Raw genomic sequence first — 25,728 nt, 5'->3', positions numbered from 1 at the left:
CCTAAATTAATTGCAATTGTACGTTGAGGAACATTGTCCTTAAACTGTTCGACTATTTTCTCACGCACTTGTTCACAACGAGGTGAACCTTGCCCCATCTTTGCTTGTGAATTACTGACCAATTCAGGGAAGCTCCTTTTATACCCAATCATGGCACCCACCTGTTCCCAATTAGCCTGTTCACCTGTGGGATATTCCCAACAGGTGTTTGATGAGCATTCCTCAACTTTCCCAGTCTTTTTTGCCACCTGTCCCAGCTTTTTTGGAACGTGTTGCAGCCATAAAATTCTAAGTTAATGTTTATTTGCTAAAAACAATAAAGTTTATCAGTTAGAACATTAAATACCTTGTCTTTGTAGTGTATTCATTTAAAATATAGGTTGAACGTGATTTACAAATCATTGTATTCTGTTTATATTTATGTTTAACACAACATCCCAACTTCATTGGAATTGGGGTTGTACACAAGTATATACAGTAAATGAACAGGTGATTTAAATAAACACATTCCTCCATCTTGTGATCGGATCAGTGATCGGTTATCGTTTTTTTTTAAACTCGCTGATCTGCCCCAAAAATCCTGATCGTGTGAAGCCTAATTAGAAGTGAGCTGAAATATCCAAGTTTGGGCAGTCACAATTTAAGAGCTGCATGACAAAGCTGTTTTTTTTTTTGAGCCTGTAAAGTAAACGCGTGGCTGTTTTTTTTTTTTTGTTTGTTTGTTTTTTTCCCTAATATGAGTCACTTTGATTGGCCCACAAAGGGTTTGTGTGCGGTCAAGTCACTGCATTGTGCCGTCTGATTGGTGAATTGGAGTCAAATGACACAAGTGATCACGTTGGATTGGCAGCAACGGTGCTCTATGCGGAAGTCGATGATTGTTGGATTTATCTCACCAAACATTATAATGAATAAACACAAAAGGAATGAAGACGTTGGTCATTTTACTCATGAGGAGGGCGCATGGGAGATTGTTCAGGTTACAGCCTCTCAACACGCTCTAAACAATCTCTCCCGTCGCTCCTGCATTTATTTGAAAATAGGGAGGTTTCTAAGTTTACAAGACATAACGTACTAAGCTACAAGACACAACACACTAAGGGTAGGGTTTTAAGGTGAAAACATGGCACCTGCCACGTCCCGGCCACGTCCTTCTCTCAGATGATTCCTGCTGAGTCATCTTCTTGAAGGCGAGACATCTTTCTTTCTAAACATTGTCCATAATACTAATGCAAGCTAAAGCAAATAAATGATAACTTCTACAATATATCTAACAATGATGAAGTCTTAAAAATAGATTTCGGACGCACTAATGGATCAATAAAAGTAGCGAGCGGCACGTCGATCATTGTAATGGAGTAAAAGTGTGGATTCTTCACATAAATGTAAAGGTAAAAAGTATGGTTCATTCAAACTACTCTCACAAGTGCAATTTCTCCAGATTGTTACTTGAGTAAATGTATCAGAGTAAATGTAGCGCGTTACTATCCACCTCTGGTAATAAATAGTTGATTTTACCAAATGTTTTCCAGTTGTGTGCGGAACAAACACCTTTCTGCCATTGGTTTAACACAACATCCCAACTTCATTGGAATTGGGTTTGTAATTTGGCGGAGCTCGGGTGTGCCGTACAATGACTGAAGGAGACCAGGTTGGATTTGATTGGTGCAAGCCAGCTGGTTGAGGCAGAAGGAGGGCAGTGTGGTTGTAGTAGTCGGTAAGGTAAGAGGAGTTGGGCAGGTCAGAAAAGTGAGCAATGGACATTTTATCTGGGAGCGTGGTAAGGGAAATCAGAATCAGAATCATCTTTATTTGCCATGTCCAAAACACACAAGGAATTTGTCTCCGGTAGTTGGAGCCGCTCGAGTACAACAGACAGTCAATTTAGAGAACACTTTGGAGACATTTACAAAAAACAATTGTGCAAAAAGATGCAGAAATGTGTGCTGAACAGAAGGTGGTGGTGTGTGGTCGCAGATAGTGTGGTTGGAGCCAGAAAGATTGTGTAAATTTAGTCCTATGGAACTGATGAGGTCCAGAATGTAGCCACAGTTGTCAGTGGTAAAGTTGACATGCTGACTTAAGTTAAAACAGTTGAGTATTTTAGTGAAGTCTGTGGTTGAAGTGGTGTCTATGGCAGTTCCCTCAAACTTTTTACGCCAACTTCCACATTAAAAAATAGCATCATCATAACCAAGGTTAAAATATTGTCGCATCATGGGCCCCAAGTGTTCATCATATGAGCCAGATGTTTTATTCTTCAAAAGTAATTTTTTTTAGCCACCCTATATTATACACAGTTTGAACATTAACTGATAGTAAAAAAAACTGTACTTAAATACTGATTCAATTAAAATGTATTGCACAAACAGCGATGAATGCATCCCTGTGCACAAGACAATGCAAACTGTAGGCCGGTCCCAAGCCCGGATAAATGCAGAGGGTTGCATCAGGAAGGGAATCCGGCTTAAAACTTTGCCAAACAAAGATGAGCGTTCATACAAAGAATTCCATACCGGATCGGTCATGGCCCGGGTTAACAACGTCCGCCACCGGCTCCGTCAACCGGTGGAAATTCAGCGACTGTGGGTCGAAGACGAAGAAGAGGTGGAAAGCGGTTTCTTCGGCAAAAAAGAAGAGGAAAGCACAGGGCCTAGAATTGAATGTGGGGACTTTGAATATTGGGACTATGACAGGAAAATCTCGGGAGTTGATTGACATGATGTTTAGGAGAAAGGTTGATATATCCAGGAGACCAGATGGAAAGGCAGTAAGGCTAGAAGTTTAGGGGCAGGGCTTAAATTATTTTACTATGGTGTAGATGGGAAGGAGAAAAGGAGTCGGGGTTATTTTAAAAGAAGAGTTGGCTAAGAATGTCTTGGAGGTGACATCAGATCGAGTGATGAGGCTGAAACTTGAAATTGAAGGTGTTATGTATTATGTGATTTGTGGCTATGCCCCACAGGTAGGATGTGACCTTGAGGTGAAAGAGAAATTCGGGAACGAGTTAGACGAAGTAGTTCTGAGCATCCCAGACAGAGAGAGAGTTGTGATTGAGGCAGATTGTAATGGACATGATGGTGAAGAAAATAGGGGTGATGAAGAAAGTTGGGTAAGTACGGCATCCAGGAAAGGAACTTGGAGGGACGGATGGTGGTAGACTTTGCAAAAAGGATGGAAATGGCTGTAGTGAACACTTTTTTTCCAAAAGAGGCAGGAACATAGGGTGACCTACAAAAGCAGAGGTAGAAGCACGCAGGTGGATTACATCTTGTGCACACGATGTAATCTGAAGGAGGTTACCGACTGTAAGGTAGTGGAAGGGGCTAGACAGCATGGGATGGTGGTGTGTAAAATGACTCTGGTGGTGGGGAGGAAGATTAGGAAGACAAAGGCAGAGCAGAGAACAATGTGGTGGAAGCTGAGACAGGACGAGTGTTGTGCAGCTTTTCGGAAGAGGTGAGACAGGCTCTCGGTGGACAGGAGGATCTCCCAGAAGACTGAACCACTACAGCCAAGGTGATCAGAGAGGCAGGCAGGGGAGAGTAGTTGTTGTTTCTTCTGGCAGGAAAGGAGAGAAGGAGACTTGGTGGTGGAACAGTACAGGAAATCATACAAGCAAAAAGGTTAGCTAAGAAGAAGCGAGACACTGAGAGGACCAAGGCGAGGTGAAAGGAATACATTGAGATGCGACATAGGGCAAAGGTAGAGGTGGCAAAGGCCAAACAAGAGGCATATGATGATATGTATGCCAGGTTGGAGACGAAAGAAAGAGGGATAGAGACAGACAGAGGGATAGAGATGGGAAGTATGTGCAGCAGGTCAGGGTGATTAAGGACAGAGATGGAAATATTTTGACTGGTGCCAGCAGTGTGCTAGATAGATGGAAAGAATACTTTGAGGAGTTGATGAATGAGGAAAATGAGAGAGAAGGAAGAGTAGAGGAGTCAAGTGTGGTGGACCAGGAAGTGGCAATGGTTTGTAAGGGGGAAGTTAGAAAGGCATTATAGATGATGAAAAATGGAAAGGCAGTTGGTCCTGATGACATTCCTGTGGAAGTATGGAAGCAACTAGGAGAGGTGGCTGTGGAGTTTTTGACCAGCCTGTTCAATAGAATTCTAGCGGGTGAGAAGATGCCTGAATCATGGAGGAAAAGTGTGCTGGTGCCCATTTTTAAGAACATGGGTGATTTGCAGAGCTGTGGGAACTACAGAGGAATCAAGTTGATGAGCCGCGCAATGAAGTTATGGGAAAGAGTAGCGGAGGCTAGACTCAGGACAGAAATTAGTATTTGCGAGCAACAGTATGGTTTCATGCCTAGAAAGAGTACCAGAGATGCATTATTTGCCTTGAGGATGTTGATGGAAAAGTACAGAGAATGTCAGAAGGAGCTACATTGTGTCTTTGTAGATCTAGAGAAAGCCTATGACAGAGTACCCAGAGAGGAACTGTGGTACTGCATGCGGAAGTCTGGAGTGGCAGAGAAGTATGTTAGAATAATACAGGACATCAACGAGGGCAGCAGAACGGTGGTGAGGTGTGCTGTAGGTGTGACAGATGAATTTAAGGTGGAGGTGGGACTGCATCAGGGATCAGCCCTGAGCCCCTTCCTGTATGCAGTGGTGAAGGATAGGCTGACAGATGAGGTTAGACTGGAATCCGTGGACCATGATGTTTGCAGATGACATTGTGATCTGCAGTGAAAGCAGGCAGCAGGTGGAGGAACACTTAGAAAGATGGAGGCATGCACTGGAAAGCAGAGGAATGAAGATTAGCCAAAGTAAAACAGAATATATGTGCATGAGAGAGTGAGGCTACAGGGAGAATAGATAGCAAGGGTGGAGGACTTTAAATACTTGGGATCAACCGTCCAGAGCAATGGTGAGTGTGGTCAGGAATTGAAGAAACAGGTCCAAGCAGGTTGGAACGGGTAGAGGAAGGTGTCAGGTGTGTTATGTGACAGAAGAGTCTCTGCTAGGATGAAGGGCAACATTTATAAAAGAGTGGTGAGTCCAGCCATGATGTACGGATTAGAGACAGTGGCACTGAAGAGACAACAGGAAGCAGAGCTGGAGGTGGCGGAAATGAAGATTTTGAGGTTCGCTCTCGGAGTTACCAGGTTGGATAAAATTAGAAATGACTTCATCACAGGGACAGCCAAGGATTGATGTTTTGGAGACAAAATTAAAGAGAGCAGACTTCGATGACTTGGACACATCCAGAGGAGAGAGAGTGAGTATATTGGTAGAAGGATGATGAGGATGGAGCTGCCAGGCAAGAGAGCTTGAGGAATACCAAAGAGAAGGTTGATGGATGTCGTGAGGGAAGACATGAGGGCAGGGATTTCGAGAGGAGGATGCAGGAGATAGGCTTTCATGGAAAAGGATGACGCGCTGTGGCGACCCCTAAAGGGACAATCCGAAAGGAAAAGAAGAAGCACAAACAGTGGTGTGAATAATAATAATAAGAAGACTCACCTTTATTGTCATGAACATCCATGCATGCACATAACATTTGTTCTCTGCATTTTACCCATCAGAGTGAACACACACACTTGTTAGTGGAACACACTGGACCAGGGGGCAGCTGAAGTGCCCAGGGAGGCGTTCGAGGTATCAGTGTCTTGCTCAAGGACACCACAGCCATGAGTCTGGGGGATGTTGCCGGATGGGACCGTCGGGGTCTTGAGCCTAGGTCCTCCACGGTGGCAGGCCTTCCTGATTTCTTATTTTTCTGCATGTTTGTCACACTAAAATGTTTCCCCTGATCAAACAAATTTAAGGATTAGTCAAAGACAACACAAGCAAACACAAAATACAGTTTTTAAATGAAGGCTTTTATTATTAGGGGCAAACACTTTTTCACACCACTGTAAGTTAAATACAGTGGGTACGGAAAATATTCAGACCCCCTTGAATTTTTCACTCTGTTATATTGCAGTCATTTGCTAAAATTATATATCCATCCATCCATCCATCCATTTTCTGAGCCGCTTCTCCTCACTAGGGTCGCTCGCGGGCGTGCTGGAGCCTATCCCAGCTATCATCGGGCAGGAGGCAGGGTACACCCTGAACTGGTTGCCAGCCAATCGTAGGGCACATACAAACAAACAACCATATGCACTCACATTCACACCTATGGGCAATTTAGAGTGTTCAATTAATGTGCATGTTTTTGGGTTGTGGGAGTAAACCGGAGTGCCCACGCTTGCACGGGGAGAACATGCAAACTCCACACAGGCGGGCCCGGGGATTGAACCCCGCTCCTCAGAACTGTGAGGCTGACGCTCTAACCAGTCGGCCACCGTGCGGCCTAAAATCATATAAGTAAAAATCTTTCCCCTCATTAATGTACACACAAAACCCATATTGCCAAAAAAAAAAAAAACAGAATTGTTGAAATGTTGTGAAGTACCCTTTTGATCTCATACAGCCATGAGTCTTTTTGGGAATGATGCAACAAGTTTTTCACACCTGGATTTGAGGATCCTCTGACATTCCTCCTTGCCATTCCTTCCTCTCCAGTTCTGTCAGGATGGATGGTGAACATTGGTGGACAGCCATTTTGAGGTCTCCCTAGAGATGCTCAATTGAGTTTAAGTCAGGGCTCTGGCTGGGCCACTCAAGAACAGTCACTGAGTTTTTCTGAAGCCACTCCTTCGTTATTTTAGCTGTGTGCTTAGGATCATTGTCTTGTTGGAAGGTGAACCTTCGGCCCAGTCTGAGATCCTGAGCACTCTGGAGAAGGTTTTCTTCCAGAATATCCCTGGACTTGGCCTCATTCATCTTTCCTTCGATTGCAACCAGTCGTCTTGTCCCTGCAGCTAAAAAACACCCCCACAGCATGATGCTGCCACCACCATGCTTCACTGTTGGGATTGTATTGGACAGGTCATGAACAGTACCTGGTTTTATCCATACATCTGTTGCATATCTGTTGTTGATCGATACTGGCCACTCATGCCAGAGTAGCATCTGCTCCATTTGCACACTGATTGAGGAGTATCTGCAACATTTGCACAACCAACATTGTCCCAGATTATCGCGCTACTCGTCACTTTAAACTGCATACACTCCTTGAAGTCTCGGCGCCCTTTGCACAACGGTCATTGCACCGGACTATTGCAATATTAGTCATTCGAACTGTGCGAGAGGACTCTACATCTTTTGCACAATTGTCGAAAAAAAAAAAGTTTTTTGGACATACTTGGCAAAGAAAGATGATTCTGATTCTGATACATACTACTTAGAATTAAGGCCAAAAAGGTCTATCTTGGTCTCATCAGACCAGAGAATCTTAATTCTCATCATCTTGGAGTCCTTCAGGTGTTTTTTTTAGCAAACTCCATGCGGGCTTTCATGCGTCTTGCACTGAGGAGAGGCTTCCGTCGGGCCACTCTGCCATAAAGCCCCGACTGGTCGGGGCTTATCTCTACCTCTCTCACCAAGGGTTAGGGTTAGGGACAGCCAGCTCTAGAAAGGTTTCTGGTCGTCCCAAACGTCTTCCCTATAAGGATTATGGAGGACACTGTGCTCTCAGGAACCTTCAGTGCAGCATACATTTTTTTTGTAACTTTGGCCGAATCTGTGCCTTGCCTCAATTCTGTCTCCGAGCTCTTCAGGCAGTTCCTTTGACCTTATAATATCCATTTGCTCTGACATGCACTGTGAGGTGTAAGGTCAGGTGTGTGGCTTTCCAAATCAAGTCCAATCAGTATAATCAAACAGAGCTGGACTCCATTGAAGGTGTAGATCCATCTCAAGGATGATCAGAAGAAATGGACAGCATCTGATTTAAATATATGAGTGTCACAGCAAATGGTCTGAATACTTATGGCTGTGTGATATTTCAGTTTTTCTTTTTGTAATAAATCTGCAAACATTTCAACAATTCCATTTTTTTTCTGTCCATATGGGGTGCGGTGTGCACATTAATTAGGAAAAAAAGGAACTTAAATGATTTTAGGAAATGGCTGCAATATAACGAGTGAAAAATGTAAGGGGGTCTGAATACTTTCCGTACCCCGTACATCATTCCATCTATTCATTTTCTTAACCGCTTCTCCTCGCGAGGGACATGGGGGTGCTGGAGCCTGTCACAGCTGAGTCTGGGCGACAGGCGGGGTACAACCTGAACTGGTCTAAACAAACAACCATTAGCACTCAGATTCACACCTACGGCCAAGTTAAATACATATTGTACCTAAATAAATGTTTAAAAACAAACATTTCTAAACAATTCAATGCAAATGTATTGTACTTAAAAGTTAAATACAACTGAACTTTACTAAAAAAAAAAAAAAAGAAATGTACTGGATTTAAAAACAACATTATGCACAATTTGAACATGGAATTCAGAGATGAATCCACATACCACAAGAGGGGGCCCACGTACCACTAGTGGGACTCGTACCAGACATTGAGATTCACTGGTCTATGGTATCTAGATGAACGCTTATTTCAGAATCAGAATCATCTTTATTTGCCAAGTATGTCCAAAAAACACAAGGAATTTGTCTCCAGTAGTTGGAGCCGCTCTAGTACGACAACAGACAGTCAATTTACAGAACACTTTGGAGACAGAAAGACATTGACAAAAAAAAAAACAGTCACTGAGCAGTAAAGGGTTGCTAGTTATCTGGTAAAGCCGGTACATTTTTTATTAAATTTTTTGGCAATTGTGCAAAAAGATGCAGAGTCCTCTAGTACTTAGAGCAGTTCGAATGACTAATATTGCAATAGTCCGGCGCAATGACCATTGTGCAAAGGGCGCTGAGACTTCAATGAGTGTATGCGGTTTAAAGTGACGAGTAGTGGAATAATGTGGGACAATGTTGGTTGTGCAAATGTTGCAGATACTCCTCAATCAGTGTGCAAATGGAGCAGATGCTACTCTGGCATGAGTGGCAAGTATATGCAAATAGTGCAGCACGGTGAGACATTTACAGTGAGTGCACGAGTAATACATAATTGGCCCCACAGAAATGTGACAATGAACTCAAGTAAAAAAATTGCCAGCATATTGTAATGGAATTGTAGGTTAGGTGTTTAAGAAGTTGATCGCAAGAGGGAAGAAGCTGTTCGAATGTCTGCTAGTTCTAGTTTGCATTGATCGGTAGCGCCTACCTGAGGGAAGGAGCTGGAAGAGCTGGTGACCGGGATGTGGAGGGTCCGAGAGGATTTTGCACGCTCTTGTCTGAGTTCTGGCAGCGTGAAAGTCCTCAATGGTGTGTAGGGGGGTAACGACAATCCTTTCAGCAGTTTTGATTGTCCGTTGCAGTCGGAGTTTGTCCTTTTTTGTAGCAGCACCAAACCAGGCTGTGTTGGAAGAACACAGGACTGATTCGATGACCGCTGTGTAGAACTGTCTCAGCAGCTCCGGTGGCAGACTGTGCTTTCTCAGAAGCCGCAGGAAGTACATCCTCTGCTGGGCCTTTTTGAGGACGGAGTTGATGTTGGTCGCCCACTTCAGGTCCTGAGAGACTGTAATTCCCAGGAACTTGAAGGTTTCGACGGTTGACACAAGGCAGCTGGACAACGTGAGGGGCAGCTGTGGCGAAGGATGCCTCCTGAAGTCCACGATCATCTCACAGTCTTGAGCGTGTTCAGCTCCAGGTTGTGTCGGCCACACCACAGCTCCAGCCGCTACGCTTTCTGTCGATATCCAGACTCGTCACCGATGACAGTGGTGTCATCTGCAAACTTCAGGAGTTTGACAGTCGGGTGCGCTGAGGTGCAGTCGTTCGTGTAGAGTGAGAAGAGCAGCGGAGAGAAGACACAACCTTGGGGCGCCCCAGTGCTGATGCTGCGTGTGGATGAGGTGGCCTCCCCCAGCCTGACCTGCTGTGTCCTGCCCGTCAGAAAGCTGTAAATCTACTGGCAGATGGCAGGTGAGACGCTGAGCTGGAGAAGCTTGGATGAAAAGAGTTCAGGGATGATGGTGTTGAACGCTGAGCTGAAGTCCACGAACAGGATCCTCGCGTAGGTCCCTGCACTGTCGAGGTGTTCTAGGATGAAGTGCAGTCCCATGTTGACTGCATCACCCGCGGACCTGTTTGCTTGGTAGGCAAACTGCAGGGGGAAAAGTGTCCTTTTCAAATCTGCAGTAGAAGGTATTCAATTCGTTGGCTAGTGTGCTATTGTTCTCAGCTTGGGGGGATCGTCGCTTGTAATTAGTCAGCGATTGGAATGCATGCCATACTGATCTAGAGTCGTTAGCGCTAAACTGTTTTTCCAACTTTGCTGCATAGTTCCTCTTTCCAATGTTAATTTCTTTAGTCAGCTGGTTTCTAGCTTGATTATACAGGGCCCTGTCCCCGCTCTGATATGCATCCTCCTTAGCTTGGCGAAGCTGCTTAAGTTTAGCAGTGAACCACGGCTTGTTGTTGTTGAATGTGCGAAATGATTTTGTTGGTACACACACATCTTCACAGAAACTAATAAAGGATGTAACAGTGTCCGTATATTCATCCAGGCTGCCAGCTGAATTTTCAAAGACACTCCAGTCTCTGCAGTCTAAGCAGCTCTGAAGTTCCATCTTTGCTTCATTGGTTCACTTTTTCACTGTTTTCACTGTAGGCTTTGCGCATTTAAGTTCTTGCCTGTACGTCGGTATTAAGTGAATTAAGCAGTGATCAGACGAGCCCAGGGCTGCACGAGGTATAGCACGGTATGCGTTTTTACCGTAGTGTAGCAGTGGTCTAAAATGTTATTTTCCCTGGTAGGACAGTCGATGTGCTGCTTGTATTTCGGGAGTTCGTGGTTGAGTTTAGCTTTGTTAAAGTCCCTGAGAATAATGAGGGGTGAGTCCGTGTGTTTTTTTTCAATTTCGTTGACTTGTTCGGCGAGCGTTAACAGTGCGGTGTTCGTGTTAACTTGAGGCGGAATGTAGACTCCAGCCAGGATGAATGATGCAAACTCACATGGCGAGTAGAATGGCTTATAGTTCAAAAACAGCGACTCCAAATGCGGGCTGCAGTGTGTGCTGAGCTCCGTGACGTCCGTACACCATTTTTCGTTGATATAGAAGCATATCCCGCAGCCCTTTGTTTTCCACGATGATTCCATGTCGCGGTCCGCTCGATGAATGTGGAAGCCGGGAAGCATGACGGCGCCATCGGGTACAGCGTTTTGATGAATTGCTGCCCCCACAAGTCAAAATATTAGTTTTTTGGGGTCTCTTGCTTGCTTTTCTCTTGAAACTCTGGGCCGTTTGAGAAGTAGCTGCCGTAACAAAAAGTGCACTCGCAATTTTCGGAGGGCGGGCTGAGCCGTGGCTCATTTGCGTCAAACAGATATGGCCACCCCCCTCGGGTGATTTCGAATAGAGTGTTCAAGAGTGGATGTTAAGTGTGCTCTAATTCCTTTGTGTAGTTTGAGCGAAGAATGTCAGAGACATTTCATCGAGACGCTTGAGGACTGTTTTAAATTGTGAAAAAAGTATGTCTCATCTAACGTTGCTTTTCGGATGTGAGAGCTGTATATCTATCCATCCATCCATTTTCTGTACCACTTATCCTCACTCGGGTTGCCAGCCAATTGGACGGCACATATAGACAAACAGTAATAAATCTAATTTCTCTCAACATTTGGGGATGCAGACTTCACACTGGACAGTGTTAACCAATGGCTAATTTGAAAACTAGTGTCCCATGTCTCATCAATTTGATCATAGTTTAAAAGTTAATGGACGTGCATTTGTACATCTCCAGGTACCACAGGAATTGTCGACAGACTCCAGGAAGATGTGCCAGAGACAATTGAATCTCTTCAGAGGGCAGGTATCAAGGTTTGGGTCCTCACAGGAGACAAACAAGAAACTGCTGTCAACATCGCCTATGCTTGTAAACTCATCGGTCCCAATGACCAAATTCTCACTGTCAACTGTGAAAGCAAGGTCTGGAGCTGCATGATGGAACTTCCCTACATTTTTGGTTACGCATAGGCTTTTTAACCCAAATCCCACTAATTCTTTGTCATCAAATCTGTTTTTGTCTTTTAGGATGACTGTGCTGCATTGCTTGAGGACCTCAAATTAAAAGTGCAGCGCAGTGAAGAGCGAATGAATAAAAAGACTACTACAGAGGATAGTGGAGAATTGTCTTCAGGCAGCAAGGTCGGCTTCATTTTCATCATAGATGGTCGGACACTTGACTGGACACTTAAGGACCACTCGAGCTGTTTTCTGGAGCTGAGCCATTCTTGCAAAGCTGTCATCTGCTGTCGCTCCACTCCACTGCAAAAGAGCCAAGTGGTGCAGCTTATCCGGGATGAGCTCAAAGTCATGACCCTGGCAGTGGGTAAGCACACAAAGTTTGTGTGTCTTTTTGTGTGTCGTTACTTTTGTTCCACATTCACAGAGCAATTGAAACCCTATTGTTCTCAAAGGCTCCAATAGTGTATGGTTCATCATGGATCATACTAAACAGGTTTTGTCCGTGTAGGTGATGGGGCCAATGACGTGAGCATGATCCAGGTAGCTGATGTTGGCATTGGGATATCTGGTCAGGAAGGCATGCAGGTAATTAGGACAAGATAAAACCAAAGTGTACTGGTTGAGATAAAAAAAATGAGATATACATCACCACATGTTGAAATGCCACTAACTGGTTTGAGAATGGAAATGCACTGGTGCAATAACCTATTTACGGAAAATGGATGCAAATGTATGTATTTTTAAATTAGTTATGCATTCTCTTATTCTACATAAGGTATATTAATATCCTATGTTTTGGTGTTTGCACTCCAGGCTATGATGTCCAGTGACTTTGCCATTTCCAGGTTTAAGTACCTCAGTAAGCTGTTGCTGGTCCATGGGCACTGGTGTTTCTCTCGTCTTGGAAACATGATGTCATATTTCATCTACAAGAATGTGGTACGTTTTTTTTTTTTTTTTTTTTTTAACAAACTCTCGCTAGTCTTTGGAAAGTAGTTTTAGTTTTACATTTTGTTGTTGAAAGCTAACCAATTAGATAAATGTGAATCGATAGAGCCATTGTTCTGTGTTGTTTACTGCAGTCTTTAAATTGTCAGCTGCTATTTCAGGCATATTTCAGAGAACTTTCCAACACTGGAAGTGTGGAGAATCCATCTAAAAATTAATTTTAAAAAAACGAGTAAGAAAAATCCATATAGCTTGGATATAATAATTTTGCTTTGTCTTGCAGATGTTTGTAAGCCTATTGTTTTGGTATCAGTTCTTCTGTGGTTTCTCTGGGAGCGTCATGACCAACTCCTGGGTTTTGATCTTCTTCAACCTGTTCTTTACCTCCATTCCTCCTCTCATCTACGGCATCCTGGACAAAGACATACCTGCTGAGCAACTGATGCAAATGCCTGAGCTTTACCAGGCTGCGCATGCCTCTCAGGTGCCCACAAATATAAACACATATTACATTGTAACCTCAGGTTACGAACGTAATTGGTTCCGTGACCCCGTTTGTAACCTGAAACGTTCTTAATGTTTCTCATTGAAATGAATCGAAATGGCATCCGTTCCAGCCGTAAGATTAAATTATCCATCCATCCATTTTCTGAGCCGCTTCTTCTCACTAGGGTCGCAGGCGTGCTGGAGCCTATCCCAGCTATCATCGAGCACGAGGCAGGTTATACCCTGAACTGGTTGCCAGCCAATCGCAGGGCACATACAAACAAACAACCATTCGCACTCACATTCACACCTACGGGCAATTTAGAGTTGTCAATTAACCTACCATGCATGTTTTTGGGATGTGGGAGGAAACCGGAGTACCTGGAGAAAACCCACGCAGGCACCGGTAGAACATGCAAACTCCACACAGTCGGGGCCGGGGATTGAGCCCCGCTCCTCAGAACTGTGAGGCAGACGCTGTTACCAGTCGTTCACCGTGCCGCCAGATGAAATTATACTTACCTTTTCTATCAGTGTGTGGTTAAAAATAAACATAGTGCAATCTAGGAATAAGTGAAAACACACAATTTTAAAGAAATAAAACACCAAATAAATATCATAATTTATTGCTCATTCAATAAGGATGGGACTACAGCTACTCATTGAAGAAGAGCCTTGTTCCATAATAACACGGGGAAATTCTGATTCACGTTTTTTTTTTTTTTTGTCTGTTTCTTTTCTAATTCATCGATTGATTTTGGTACAACAAACCGATCCAGCCAAAGTTTTTATGAAAGTTTTTTATGATCTGTTCAGAAAAAAAATCTGAAAATGGATGTCACATTGTCATTTAAAACAGTGTTCCCCAACATTCTTTGCACCACAGACCGGTGAGGTGTCTCTCTCTCTCTCTCTCTCTCTCTCTCTCTCTCTCTCTATATATATATATATATATATATATATATATATATATATATATATATGTATGTATGTATGTATGTATGTATGTATGTATGACAGACGTGGGGATCGGAGTTGTTGTAGGCAGCCAGACCAGACTGCAGTTCCGTAGCTCCTCAATGAGACTAGACTTTTAACTCCGTAAAAGTAGTTCTTCCCGTGTCGGGCAGAAACCTACGACTGTATCAGAGCGGACTTGGTGCATGAGAGTTAACTGTTGCGATAAACCCGTATTTTAAGTAGGACTCCTGATATAGTGTTGTTTCGTTCGTGATCGGTTCGTTCAAAAGAATATATCTTTTCAGTTAATGTAATGAGCTGAATTAGTTTATGAAATGATTTAGTTCTTTGGGCTCTGCCGCCGTTAGCCGCTCGGACCGGAAACAGAAGTGTTTGAGCCGGCTGGGACCGGAAACGGAAGCGTTTTGTGCAGTCTCGACGTGCCAATTGAGACGCGCAGCTGTCAAATCCGGTCAATTTTCAAAATAAAGCACATTGACACGTGAATTGCAATACAACAGAAATTATATATAAATTGGTCATTCTTTCTCTGCGGCCCAGTAACAAATGCCTCACGGCCCGGTATCGGTCCACAGACCAGTGGTTGGGGACCACTGATTTCGAAGATTAATTGCTCTGTTGGCCAATTTGCTGCACATTTGATAATTTTTCTAGTGCTCATGTGAGCGCTTTCTCATTTTTGTCAGTCTAATCAAGAGCAAAAAACAACAACAAAGATACTACCCTTTTAGTTGCATTCCGTGACGCACAGTCAATGATGGTTGCACAATGCACAGATCTTTCTGCTCATCTATGAAAAGTGCTTACGAACACTATCTTTAGTAAATCCCACTGTATCTTGGGTTCCAGTCGGACTGTTTAACCCATTGTTTACTTTTTTTTTAGAAAAAGTTTCGCGCGACGATAGCATACCTCCTTCCTTCTTCATTCATAATGTAGCGGCTGCTGTTCTTATTTGTATTGACTGAATGTCTGTAGCTAGTGCCTCTGTAGTGCTATAATGATGTGATTATGCCAACATTAACCATTCATTGTTTTAATTGAAGAAAGACTACAATTAAATAAAGAACATACAGTAAATAGTATTTTTTGACGAAAAGAAAATGATTTTCAGACTTTTTTTTTTTTTTTTTTACAACGGCAATCACAAACGCTATTTGTTTTGTAATTGGACGATCGAGGATGTTGAGGCAGAATTTCTCCCTAGAACAGATTTCCACCTTATGCCGCGGGGCAAACTAGTTTTCAGCTTACATCCGAGCATTGTGCACAGAGTCAATTATAGTCACACAGCGCGACTAGAAGCACAACATAGATACCATACCATGACCATTCGCAAACCGAAAATTATTCATAACTAGACATAGATTTTCTACGAAAATTTTGTATGTATCCCGAATTGTTCATAAACAGTCATTCGTAACCCGAAGTTCCACTGTAATTGAAAGGGGGCAGTCATAAGTAATGAGCCCAATTTAATTTAATCTAGTAATAAGTTTTAAAAATTCTGGAAATTTGTAATTTCAATACTTGTTTGAAGGTTTAAAAAAGGTTTTGTTTAAGCCTGTCATCTTCCTTGTTCTTCACCTTTGATCCTAGACAACCACTTTTTGACTGTGTTGGAGCCTATTGCAGCTTCCCCATACATATTTTGCACCTTTTGAAAATATTTTGTGGTAGTTCCCCTTCCAAAGCAAGACATTTATTCACCACTCTCTGACTGGCATCCAGCAGTGATGTCATTTCCAAAATGGCTGACAGGAAGAGTGCAGGTAAGCTTTTTTTTTTTTAATAAATAAACCTTCAAACAGGTATTTAAACTATAAACCATGGACATTTCTGAAAATGTATTCAATTATCAGTAGATTAAATTAAATTGTGCTCATTACTTTTTCACTGCCCCTTGTAGGTCCAGTTTAGATAATCACTTCTTAAAAACCTATTCCCTGAACATCTACAAATTAAGTTTTTAATCAATTTATGATGGCAATGGGCGGCACGGTGGTTAGAGCGTCAGCCTCACAGTTCTGAGGACCCGGGTTCAATCCCCGGCCCCGTCTGTGTGGAGTTTCCATGTTCTCCCCGTGCCTGCGTGGGTTTTCTCCGGGCACTACGGTTTCCTCCCACATCCCAAAAACTTGCATTAACTGGAGACTCTAAATTGCCCATAGGCATGACTGTGAGTGCAAATGTTTGTTTGTTTCTATGTGCCCTGCGATTGGCTGGCAACCAGTTCAGGGTGTACCCCGCCTCCTGCCCGATGACAGCTGGAATAGGCTCCAGCACGCCCGCGACCCTGGTGAGGAGAAGCGGCTCGGAAAATGGATGGATGGATGGATGATGGCAATGTTAACTCCAGATGCATGTCTAGTATTTACTATACATTTTATGCTTGCAATTTCTGTGTATTGAAATATTTTTTTTTTTAAATGTGTTTAAATTTAAAGTGTGTGGAGGGGTAAAATTATGAAATACACTGTATGTAATAACGTAAAAACAATGTTACCTATTACAGATGCGTGTGAAAAGTATCCCTTGTGATAAATTGGGGTTCACTGTATTGATTTTGTAGCAAGTCTTGTTTCCATTGCCTTGTTTTAAAGCACATAATTTTGGAATATTTTGTATCATTATGAACCAACCCAACCAGCCAGATCTCAAACAAGGGGATGAATAGAAAGAATGATTTAAGACAAATGAAGATGAACAGACAGTAGCTGCTCAATTGAATATTCATCCTAGTTTTCTCAGATAAAGAGTTGTAGACAGGAGGAGAAGAAGCTATTGACCCAGTGGGAACAGCCAGCCAAGATTAACAATGTCAGTGTCAGGTCCAGTATTCCATCCATCCATCCATTTTCTGACCCGCTTATCGCGGGAGTGCTGCAGCCTATCCCAGCTATCATCGGGCAGGAGGCGGGGTACACCCTGAACTGGTTGCCAGCCAATCGCAGAGCACACATAAACAAACAACCATTCGCACTCACATTCACACCTACGAGCAATTTAGAGTCTTCAATTAACCTACCATGCATGTTTTTGGGATGTGGGAGGAAACCGGAGTGCCCGGAGAAAACCCACCAAGACACGAGGAGAACATGCAAACTCCACACAGGCAGGGCGGGGATTAAACCCCGGTCCTCAAGACTGTGAGGCAGATGCTCTAACAAGTCGTCCACCGTGCCGCAGGTCCAGTATTGTCATAAACAATTTCTTTGGACCTATTGTTCCTCTCCTCTCAATGTTGTGTCCCATTGCTGCACTATTGAAAAAAAAGAAAAGAAAAACAAAAGACTACATTTGTTATTATTTTCTAATTACAAGTGTGAGTGGACACTTTACAATTATTTGATTGTAATAATGGACCTATGTAAAAATAAGAAACTTTCCTGACTACAACTGGTTACTCTATTACAACCCCAATTCCAATAAAGTTGGGACATTGTGTTAAACATAAATAAAAACAGAATACAATGATTTGCAAATCATGTTCAACCTATATTTAATTGAATACACGACATAGACAAGATATTTAATGTTCAAACTGATAAACTTTATTGTTTTTAGCAAATAATCATTAACATAAAATTTTATGGCTGCAACACGTTCCAAAAAACCTGGGACAGGGTCATGTTTACCACTGTGTTACATCACCTTTTCTTTTAACAACATTCTATAAACGTTTGGGAACTGAGCACACTAATTGTTGAAGCTTTGTAGGTGCAATTCTTTCCCATTCCTGCTTGATGTACAGCTTCAGTTGTTCAACAGTTCGGGGTCTCCGTTTTCATATTTTACGCTTCATAATGTGCCACACATTTTCAATGGGAGACAGGTCAGGACTGCAGGCAGGCCAGTCTAGTACCCGCACTGTTTTACTACGAAGACACGCTGTTGTAACATGTGCAGAATGTGGTTTGGCATTGTCTTGCTGAAATTAGCAGGGGCGTCCATGAAGAAGACGTTGCTTGGATGGCAGCATATGTTTCTCCAAAATCTGTATGTACCTTTCAGCATTAATGGTGCCTTCACAGATGTGTAAATTACCCATACCATTGGCACTAATACAGCCCCATACCATCACAGATGCTGGCTTTTGAACTTTGTGTCCATAACAGTCTGGATGTTTTTTTCCTCTTTGGCCCTGAGGACACGACGTCCGAAATTTCCAAAAACAATTTGAAATGTGGACTCATCGGACCACAGAACACTTTTGCATCAGTCCATCTTAGATGAGCTCGGGCCCAGAGAAGCCGTAGGTGTTTCTGGGTGTTGTTGATAAATGGCTTTTGCTTTGCATAGTAGAGTTTCAAGTTGCACTTACGGATGTAGCGCCGAACTGTATTTACTGACATTTTGGTTTTCTGAAGTGTTCCTGAGCCCATGTGGTGATATCCTTTACCCATTGATGTAGGTTTTGATGCAGTTTCGTCTGAGGGATCAAAGATCACGGGCATTCAATGTTGGTTTTCGGGTTTGCCGCTTACATGCAGTGATTTCTCCAGATTCTCTGAACTTTTTGATATTATGAACCGTCGATGATGAAATCCCTAAATTCCTTACAATTGTACGTTGAGGAACATTGTCCTTAAACTGTTCGACTATTTTCTCACGCACAAAGAGGTGAACCTCGCCCCATCTTTGCTTGTGAATAACTGAGCAATTCAGGGAAGCTCCTTTTATACCCAGTCAAGGCACCCACCTGTTCCCAATTAGCCTGTTCACCGGTGGGATGTTCCAAACAGGTGTTTGATGAGCGGACCAGCTCGCTCCAGTCTTCACTCAGATCTTTAACAGATCTTTGGAAATGTGCGAAGTTCCATCCTGCCTCAAACGCTCCACCATCATTCCAGTCCCCAAGAAACCTTCAATCTCTAGTCTGAATGACTACAGGCCTGTCGCTTTGACATCTGTGGTCATGAAGTCCTTTGAACGTCTCGTGCTGGACCACCTCAAGAGTGTCACAGGTCCCCTGCTGGACCCCCTGCAGTTTGCCTACCAAGCGAACAGGTCTGCGGATGATGCAGTCAACATGGGACTGCACTTCATCCTAGAACACCTCGACAGTGCAGGGACCTACGCGAGGATCCTGTTCGTGGACTTCAGCTCAGCGTTCAACACCATCATCCCTGAACTCCTTTCAACCAAGCTTCTCCAGCTCAGCGTCTCACCTGCCATCTGCCAGTGGATTTACAGCTTTCTGACGGGCAGGACACAGCAGGTCAGGCTGGGGGAGGCCACCTCATCCACAGGCAGCATCAGCACTGGGGTGCCCCAAGGTTGTGTCCTCTCTCCGCTGCTCTTCTCTCTCTACACGAACGACTGCACCTCAGCGAACCCGACTGTCAAGCTCCTGAAGTTTGCAGATGACACCACTGTCATCGGCCTCATCAAGGACGGTGACGAGTCTGCATATCGACAGGAAGCGGAGCGGCTGGAGCTGTGGTGCGGGCGACACAACCTGGAGCTGAACACGCTCAAGACGGTAGAGATGATCGTGGACTTCAGGAGGCATCCTTCGCCACAGCTGCCCCTCACGTTGTCCAGCTGCCTTGTGTCAACCGTCGAGACCTTCAAGTTCCTGGGAATTACAATCTCTCAGGACCTGAAGTGGGCGAACAACATCAACTCCGTCCTCAAAAAGGCCCAGCAGAGGATGTACTTCCTGCGGCTTCTGAGAAAGCACGGCCTGCCACCGGAGCTGCTGAGACAGTTCTACACAGCGGTCATCGAATCGGTCCTGTGTTCTTCCATCACAGTCTGGTTTGGTGCTGCTACAAAAAAGGACAAACTCCGACTGCAACGGACAATCAAAACTGCTGAAAGGATTGTCGGTACCCCCCTACCCACCATTGAGGACTTGCACGCTGCCAGAACTAAGACAAGGGCGTGCAAAATCCTCTCGGACCGTCTGCACCCCGGTCACCAGCTCTTCCAGCTCCTTCCCTCAGGTAGGCGCTACCGATCAACGCAAACTAGAACTAGTAGACATTCCAACAGCTTCTTCCCTCTTGCGATCAACTTCTTAAACACCTAACCTATAATTCCATTACAACAAGCTGGCAATTTTTTGACTTGAGTTCGTTGTCACATTTCTGTGGGGCCAATTATGTATTACTTGTGCACTCACTGTAGTTGTCTCGCCATGCTGCACTATTTGCATATACTGGCCACTCATGCCAGAGTAGCATCTGCTCCATTTGCACACTGATTGAGGAGTATCTGTAACATTTGCACAACCGACATTGTCCCAGATGATCGCACTACTCGTCACTTTAAACCGCATACACTCCTTGAAGTCTCAGCGCCCTTTGCACAATGGTCATTGCACCGGACTATTGCAATATTAGTCATTCGAACTGCTCTAAGTGCTAGAGGACTCTGCATCTTTTTGCACAATTGTTTTTTGTCAATGTCTTTATGTCCCCAAAGTGTTCTGTAAATTGACTGTTTGTTGTACTAGAGCGGCTCCAACTACCGGAGACAAATTCCTTGTGTGTTTTGGACATACTTGGCAAATAAAGATGATTCTGATTCTGATTCTGATTCTGATTCCTCAACTTTCCCAGTCTTTTTTGGAACGTGTTGCAGCAATAAAATTCTAAGTTAATGATTATTTGCTAAAAACAATAAAGTTTATCAGTTTGAACATTAAATATCTTGTCTTTGTAGTGTCTTCAATTAAATATAGGTTGAACATGATTTGCAAATCATTGTATTCTGCTTTTATTTATGTTTAACACAACGTCCCAACTTCATTGGAATTGGGGTTGTAATTATTTAAGGTGACATGGAGTGGAAGAAATTGCTGCTGGATCAGATTAGCTACTGTATCAACCCTTCTAGTTCAGAGATGTCTCACTGCAGCCTTTAAGGAGAAACTTAGTCATGGCTGATCACATTTTCTGACGCATGAACTTTTTTTCTCCTCAGGCCTATGCTGCATATGTCTTCTGGTTCACAGCCCTGGATGCCTTTTACCAAAGCCTTGTTTGCTTTTTTGTGCCTTATTTTGTAAGTACGCTGCACTAAAGTCACTCGTCCTATTATTGAATATCTCCCTAAGGCATACATAGAGACAGTCGGCTTTTTGTGCTGATTTGCCTTTTCCGATCAAGCACATCAAACGCCAGAAAATCTTGTTTTATAAGATTATTCTATAAGATTATCCTTCGGTCTAAGGTGTGTTAAGAGTGGATTTGTCTTTAGCATTTTCCCTTTTCGTCTTGGGTGCCATTCTGACTGTTTAGCCCATGCGACGATAGCCACCTCTTTCAGTCTTCATTCATAATGTGGCACCCGCTGGTCGCATCTGATTGGCTGAATGTGCGTAGAGGTGGAACTTCCGCCGAGCAAACGCCTACATAGAGAGCTATTTTGACGTGATTATGCCAATATTAACTGTTTGTTGTTTTAATTAAAGAGACCCTACAATTCAATAAAGAACATACAGTAAATAGTATTTTTTTTTATGAAAATGAAATGATTTCTGGAACTTTTTTTACCACGTCAATTACAAACGCTATATGACGTGATTGGATGATCGATGATGTTGAGGCGGAGCTTCCACCAAGATCAGATTTCCGGTTAATGCCGCGGAGCAGACAAATAGTTTTTCCCTTACATCCAAGCGTTGTGCACAGAGTCAATAATCATAACGCAGGACAAGTAGAAGCACAGCATACTGTAGATCCTTCCATTCGTCCATACAAAGACTCTTCGCAACCCAAAAAAAAATACGTAACTCGAGGTAATTTTTGTACAAAATTTTTGTACGTAACTCGAATTGTTCGTAAGGTGAGTTTTTCATAACCTGAGGTTCCACTGTATTTTTAAAAGCACATTATGGGTTCTGTTATGGCAAAATGACAAAATATAGTCCATATAATCTTTTATTGCATTATCCAATAGTTTACTTCAATAGTCCTTTGTTCTTGTGTGGCCTTTCCCAATGTACTTAGTAGCTTAATTGTTATATGTAACGTGGTAACTAGGACAGCATGCGACAGCAATGCAATGACGTAAATACCCTGAGTTGTGTTAGAAAACTATTTTTCATTTCACTGATGAGTGTACTTGCCTTCTCTCATCCTGTCTTTAACCTCCCTTTTGTCTCAAGGACAAGATACCCGTGTGAATAGGTCTTTCTTCCCACTTTCCTCATTCCCCTCCCATTTTCTCTGTTTAATTAGGCATTGCTCTTTCATGGGCGTCTCAGAGACGCGAAGCAATTGTAACGTCTCTTGACACTCTCTCTCTTTCTCTCTCTCTCTCTCTCTCTCTCTCTCTCTCTCTCTCTTTGCAAATATATTATTAAAACTATCTTCAACCTCCATTTTGTCTTTTTGCCATAACTGTTCATATATTATGTCCACATTTGAATACCTTAGTGTCATTTAGCTTTTGAAAAAAAAGCAGACCATTGCTTGAATTTTTTGTATGCTAATTAGGGCGTTGAAATTTAAATTTTCATAAGAAATATATTCAAAATCAAATTCAGCATGGCCAATTACAGTAGTGTGTGAATATGTTGAGAACTAATGAGGTAATTTTATTTCCTCTAATTTGAATTTTACTCTATTTTCTAAATGGTTTTAATCATGTAAAGCCCATTGATTTACCTTGTGTACGAAATGTCCTCGATAAATAAATTTGCTTTGCTTGAAGGTGTTTTTTGACCAGATTTTCAGTCGGCCATAATCAAACATAACCGTTTCCTAAAAAGCCCAATTTTTTTTCCAAACAAAAATCTAAATTTCTCCGTAACCCATCATACAATTTTCAAAATTCTTGATACATTATACTCTGTTTGAAGTGGCCATTCCAACCAGAATTTGCATTTTGACATATTTTGGGAAATCTTGTCACGTTGCTATTATGATAGTCTCCTTTGTGAGAGGCTGCGGTGTGTCCCCGCAAGGCTTTCTGTGCATGGTGGGCGTGTGTAAATGATACACTATTTGGTCATGCCTCCTGTCTCTGCAGTCTGTTTGTTGTAAAAATAATTATTATAATTAAATTTGACGCATAAAATGGGTCCAGAAAGGGATGATTTTTCAAAAGATCATTTTAATAATAAACTACTATAAGGTCATAGAGACAGTTTTAACATACATGAGAAAATGTTTTGTCTTCTTAAAATGCAAACTCTATCGTTCACGTAATTTTTTTGTAATAACTGTATCATGCAATACAGTGGGTACGGAAAGTATTCAGACCCCCTTAAATTTTCCACTCTTTTACATTGCAGCCATTTTCTAAAATCATTTAAGTTCATTTTTTCCCCTCATTAATGTACACACAGCACCCCATATTAACACAGCCATAAGTATGCAGACCCTTTGCTCAGTATTTAGTAGAAGCACCCTTTTGAGCTAATACAGCCATGAGTCTTTTGGAGAATGATGCAAGTTTTTCACACCTGGATTTGGGGATCCTCTGCCATTCCTCCTTGCAGATCCTCTCCAGTTCTGTCAGGTTGGATGGTGAACGTTGGTGGACAGCCATTTTCAGGTCTCTCCAGAGATGTTTAATTGGGTTTAGGTCAGGGCCATTCAAAAACAGTCACTGAGTTGTTCTGAAGCCACTCCTTCTGTATTTTAGCAGCGTGCTGAGGGTCATTGTCTTTTTTGAAGGTGAACCTTTGGCCCTGTCTGAGGTTCTGAGCACTCTGGAGAAGGTTTTCATCCAGGATATCCCTGGACTTGGCCGCATTCATCTTTTCTTTGATTGCAACCAGTCTCCCTGTCTCTGCAGCTGAAAAACACCCCCACAGCACGATGCTGCCACCACCATGCTTCACTGTTGGGACCGTATTGGACAGGTGATGAGCAGTACCTGGTTTTCTCCATACATACTGCTTAGAATTAAGGCCAAAAAGGTCTATCTTGGTCTCATCAGACCAGATAATCTTATTTCTCACCATCTTGGAGTCCTTCAGGTGTTTTTAGCAAACTCCATGCGGGTTTTCATGTGTTTTGCACTGAGGAGAGGCTTCCGTCAGGCCACTATGCCATAAAGCCCCGACGGTGGAGGCTGCAGTGATGGTTCACTTTCTAGAACTTTCTTCCATCTCCCGACTGCATCTCTGGAGCTCTTCTTTACCTCTCTCACTAAGGCTCTTCTCCGGCCAGCTCAAGGAAGGGTTCAGATCATCCCAAACATCTTCCATTTCAGGATTATGGAGGCCACTTTGCTCTTCGGAACGTAAAGTGCAGCAGAAATGTTTGTGTAACCTTGGCCAGATCTGTGCCTTGCCACAATTCTGTCTCTGAGCTCTTCAGGATGTTGCTTTGACCTCATGATTCTCATTTGCTCTGACATGCACTGTAAGCTGTAAGGTCTTATATAGACAGGTGTGTGGCTTTCCTAATCACGTCCAAACAGTATAATCAAACACAGCTGGACTCCAATGAAGGTGTAGAACCATCTCAAAGATGATTAGAAGAAATGGACAGCACCCGAGTTAAATATATGAGTGTCACAGCAAGGGGTCTGAATACTTAGGGCTGTGTGATGTTTCAGTTTTTCTTTTTTAATAAATCAGCAAAAAAATTAACAATTACTTTTTTTCTATCAATATGGGGTGCTGTGTGTACATTAATGAGGAAAAAACTTAAATGATTTGAACAAATGGCTGCAATATAAAAAAGAGTGAAAAATTTAAGGGGGTCAGAAAACTTTCCGTACCCACTGTAAATCCCAAAATGTTGCCATGTTTAACAGGCTTACGTTGGATCAGACATTGGAGAGCTGTCCTTTGGTTCACCGATCAACGCTTCAGCTCTCCTTATCATCCTGCTGCACCAAGTCATCGAGAGTCATACTCTGGTCAGACACAGTGCTATACTCTTAAAAGTGCAATAATTCACTGTTCACACACATGATTTACACTCCTTACTGACTTCCCAGAAAGCAACAAAGATCAAATTGTGGTCATTATGTACGTTTCTCATTTTGCAAGTGGTAAGTATAAAGGTAACCTATATCATCTAATCTTTTGTGTTGTTTTGCAGACGTGGATTCATGTTTTCGTGTTGGTGCTCAGTGCGGGGTCGTACTTTGGCTTTGTGCTGCTCTTCAGCATTTGCTGTTTGACCTGCAGTCCCCCTACCAACCCTGTGGGTGTTGAGATGTTGCAAATGTCCCAGCCTCTATTTTACATTGTGTGTACTCTCACTACTGTTACAGCACTGATGCCCAGGTGAATAAACACACAACACACACCTTGCTTTTTCTTTCTCCCCTTTAGAAAGCTTTTTCATCAAAATATAGTTAATGGCGGCACTGTGGACTGCTGGTTAGTACATCTGCCTCACAGTTCTGACGACCCGGGTTCAAATCCGGCCTCGCCAGTGTGGAGTTTGCATGTTCTCCCGG

General features: G+C 42.9%; 1 protein-coding gene across 4 annotated transcripts in view; it reads left to right on the top strand.

The window, feature by feature from the left end:
* Positions 1-25,728, top strand: part of atp10d (ATPase phospholipid transporting 10D) — a 103,177-nt gene that overhangs the window by 66,733 nt on the left and 10,716 nt on the right. For 3 of the 4 annotated variants that reach the window (XM_061697090.1, XM_061697091.1, XM_061697089.1), the window contains exons 15-22: positions 11,711-11,895; positions 12,001-12,298; positions 12,443-12,519; positions 12,748-12,873; positions 13,166-13,366; positions 21,283-21,363; positions 25,075-25,179; positions 25,365-25,552. In XM_061697090.1, the coding sequence (XP_061553074.1) occupies positions 11,711-11,895; positions 12,001-12,298; positions 12,443-12,519; positions 12,748-12,873; positions 13,166-13,366; positions 21,283-21,363; positions 25,075-25,179; positions 25,365-25,552 (1,261 nt within the window). Of the gene's footprint in view, positions 1-11,710; positions 11,896-12,000; positions 12,299-12,442; positions 12,520-12,747; positions 12,874-13,165; positions 13,367-17,402; positions 17,539-21,282; positions 21,364-25,074; positions 25,180-25,364; positions 25,553-25,728 lie in introns of those variants that run through there. The other variant, XR_009769832.1, reaches the window with a different exon arrangement.

The sequence above is a fragment of the Phycodurus eques genome, chromosome 14 (genome assembly GCF_024500275.1).
Source record: "Phycodurus eques isolate BA_2022a chromosome 14, UOR_Pequ_1.1, whole genome shotgun sequence".
Taxonomy (NCBI): domain Eukaryota; kingdom Metazoa; phylum Chordata; class Actinopteri; order Syngnathiformes; family Syngnathidae; genus Phycodurus; species Phycodurus eques.
The sequence above is the reverse complement of the archived record's forward strand: the minus strand, read 5'-3'. Positions and strand labels throughout refer to the sequence as shown.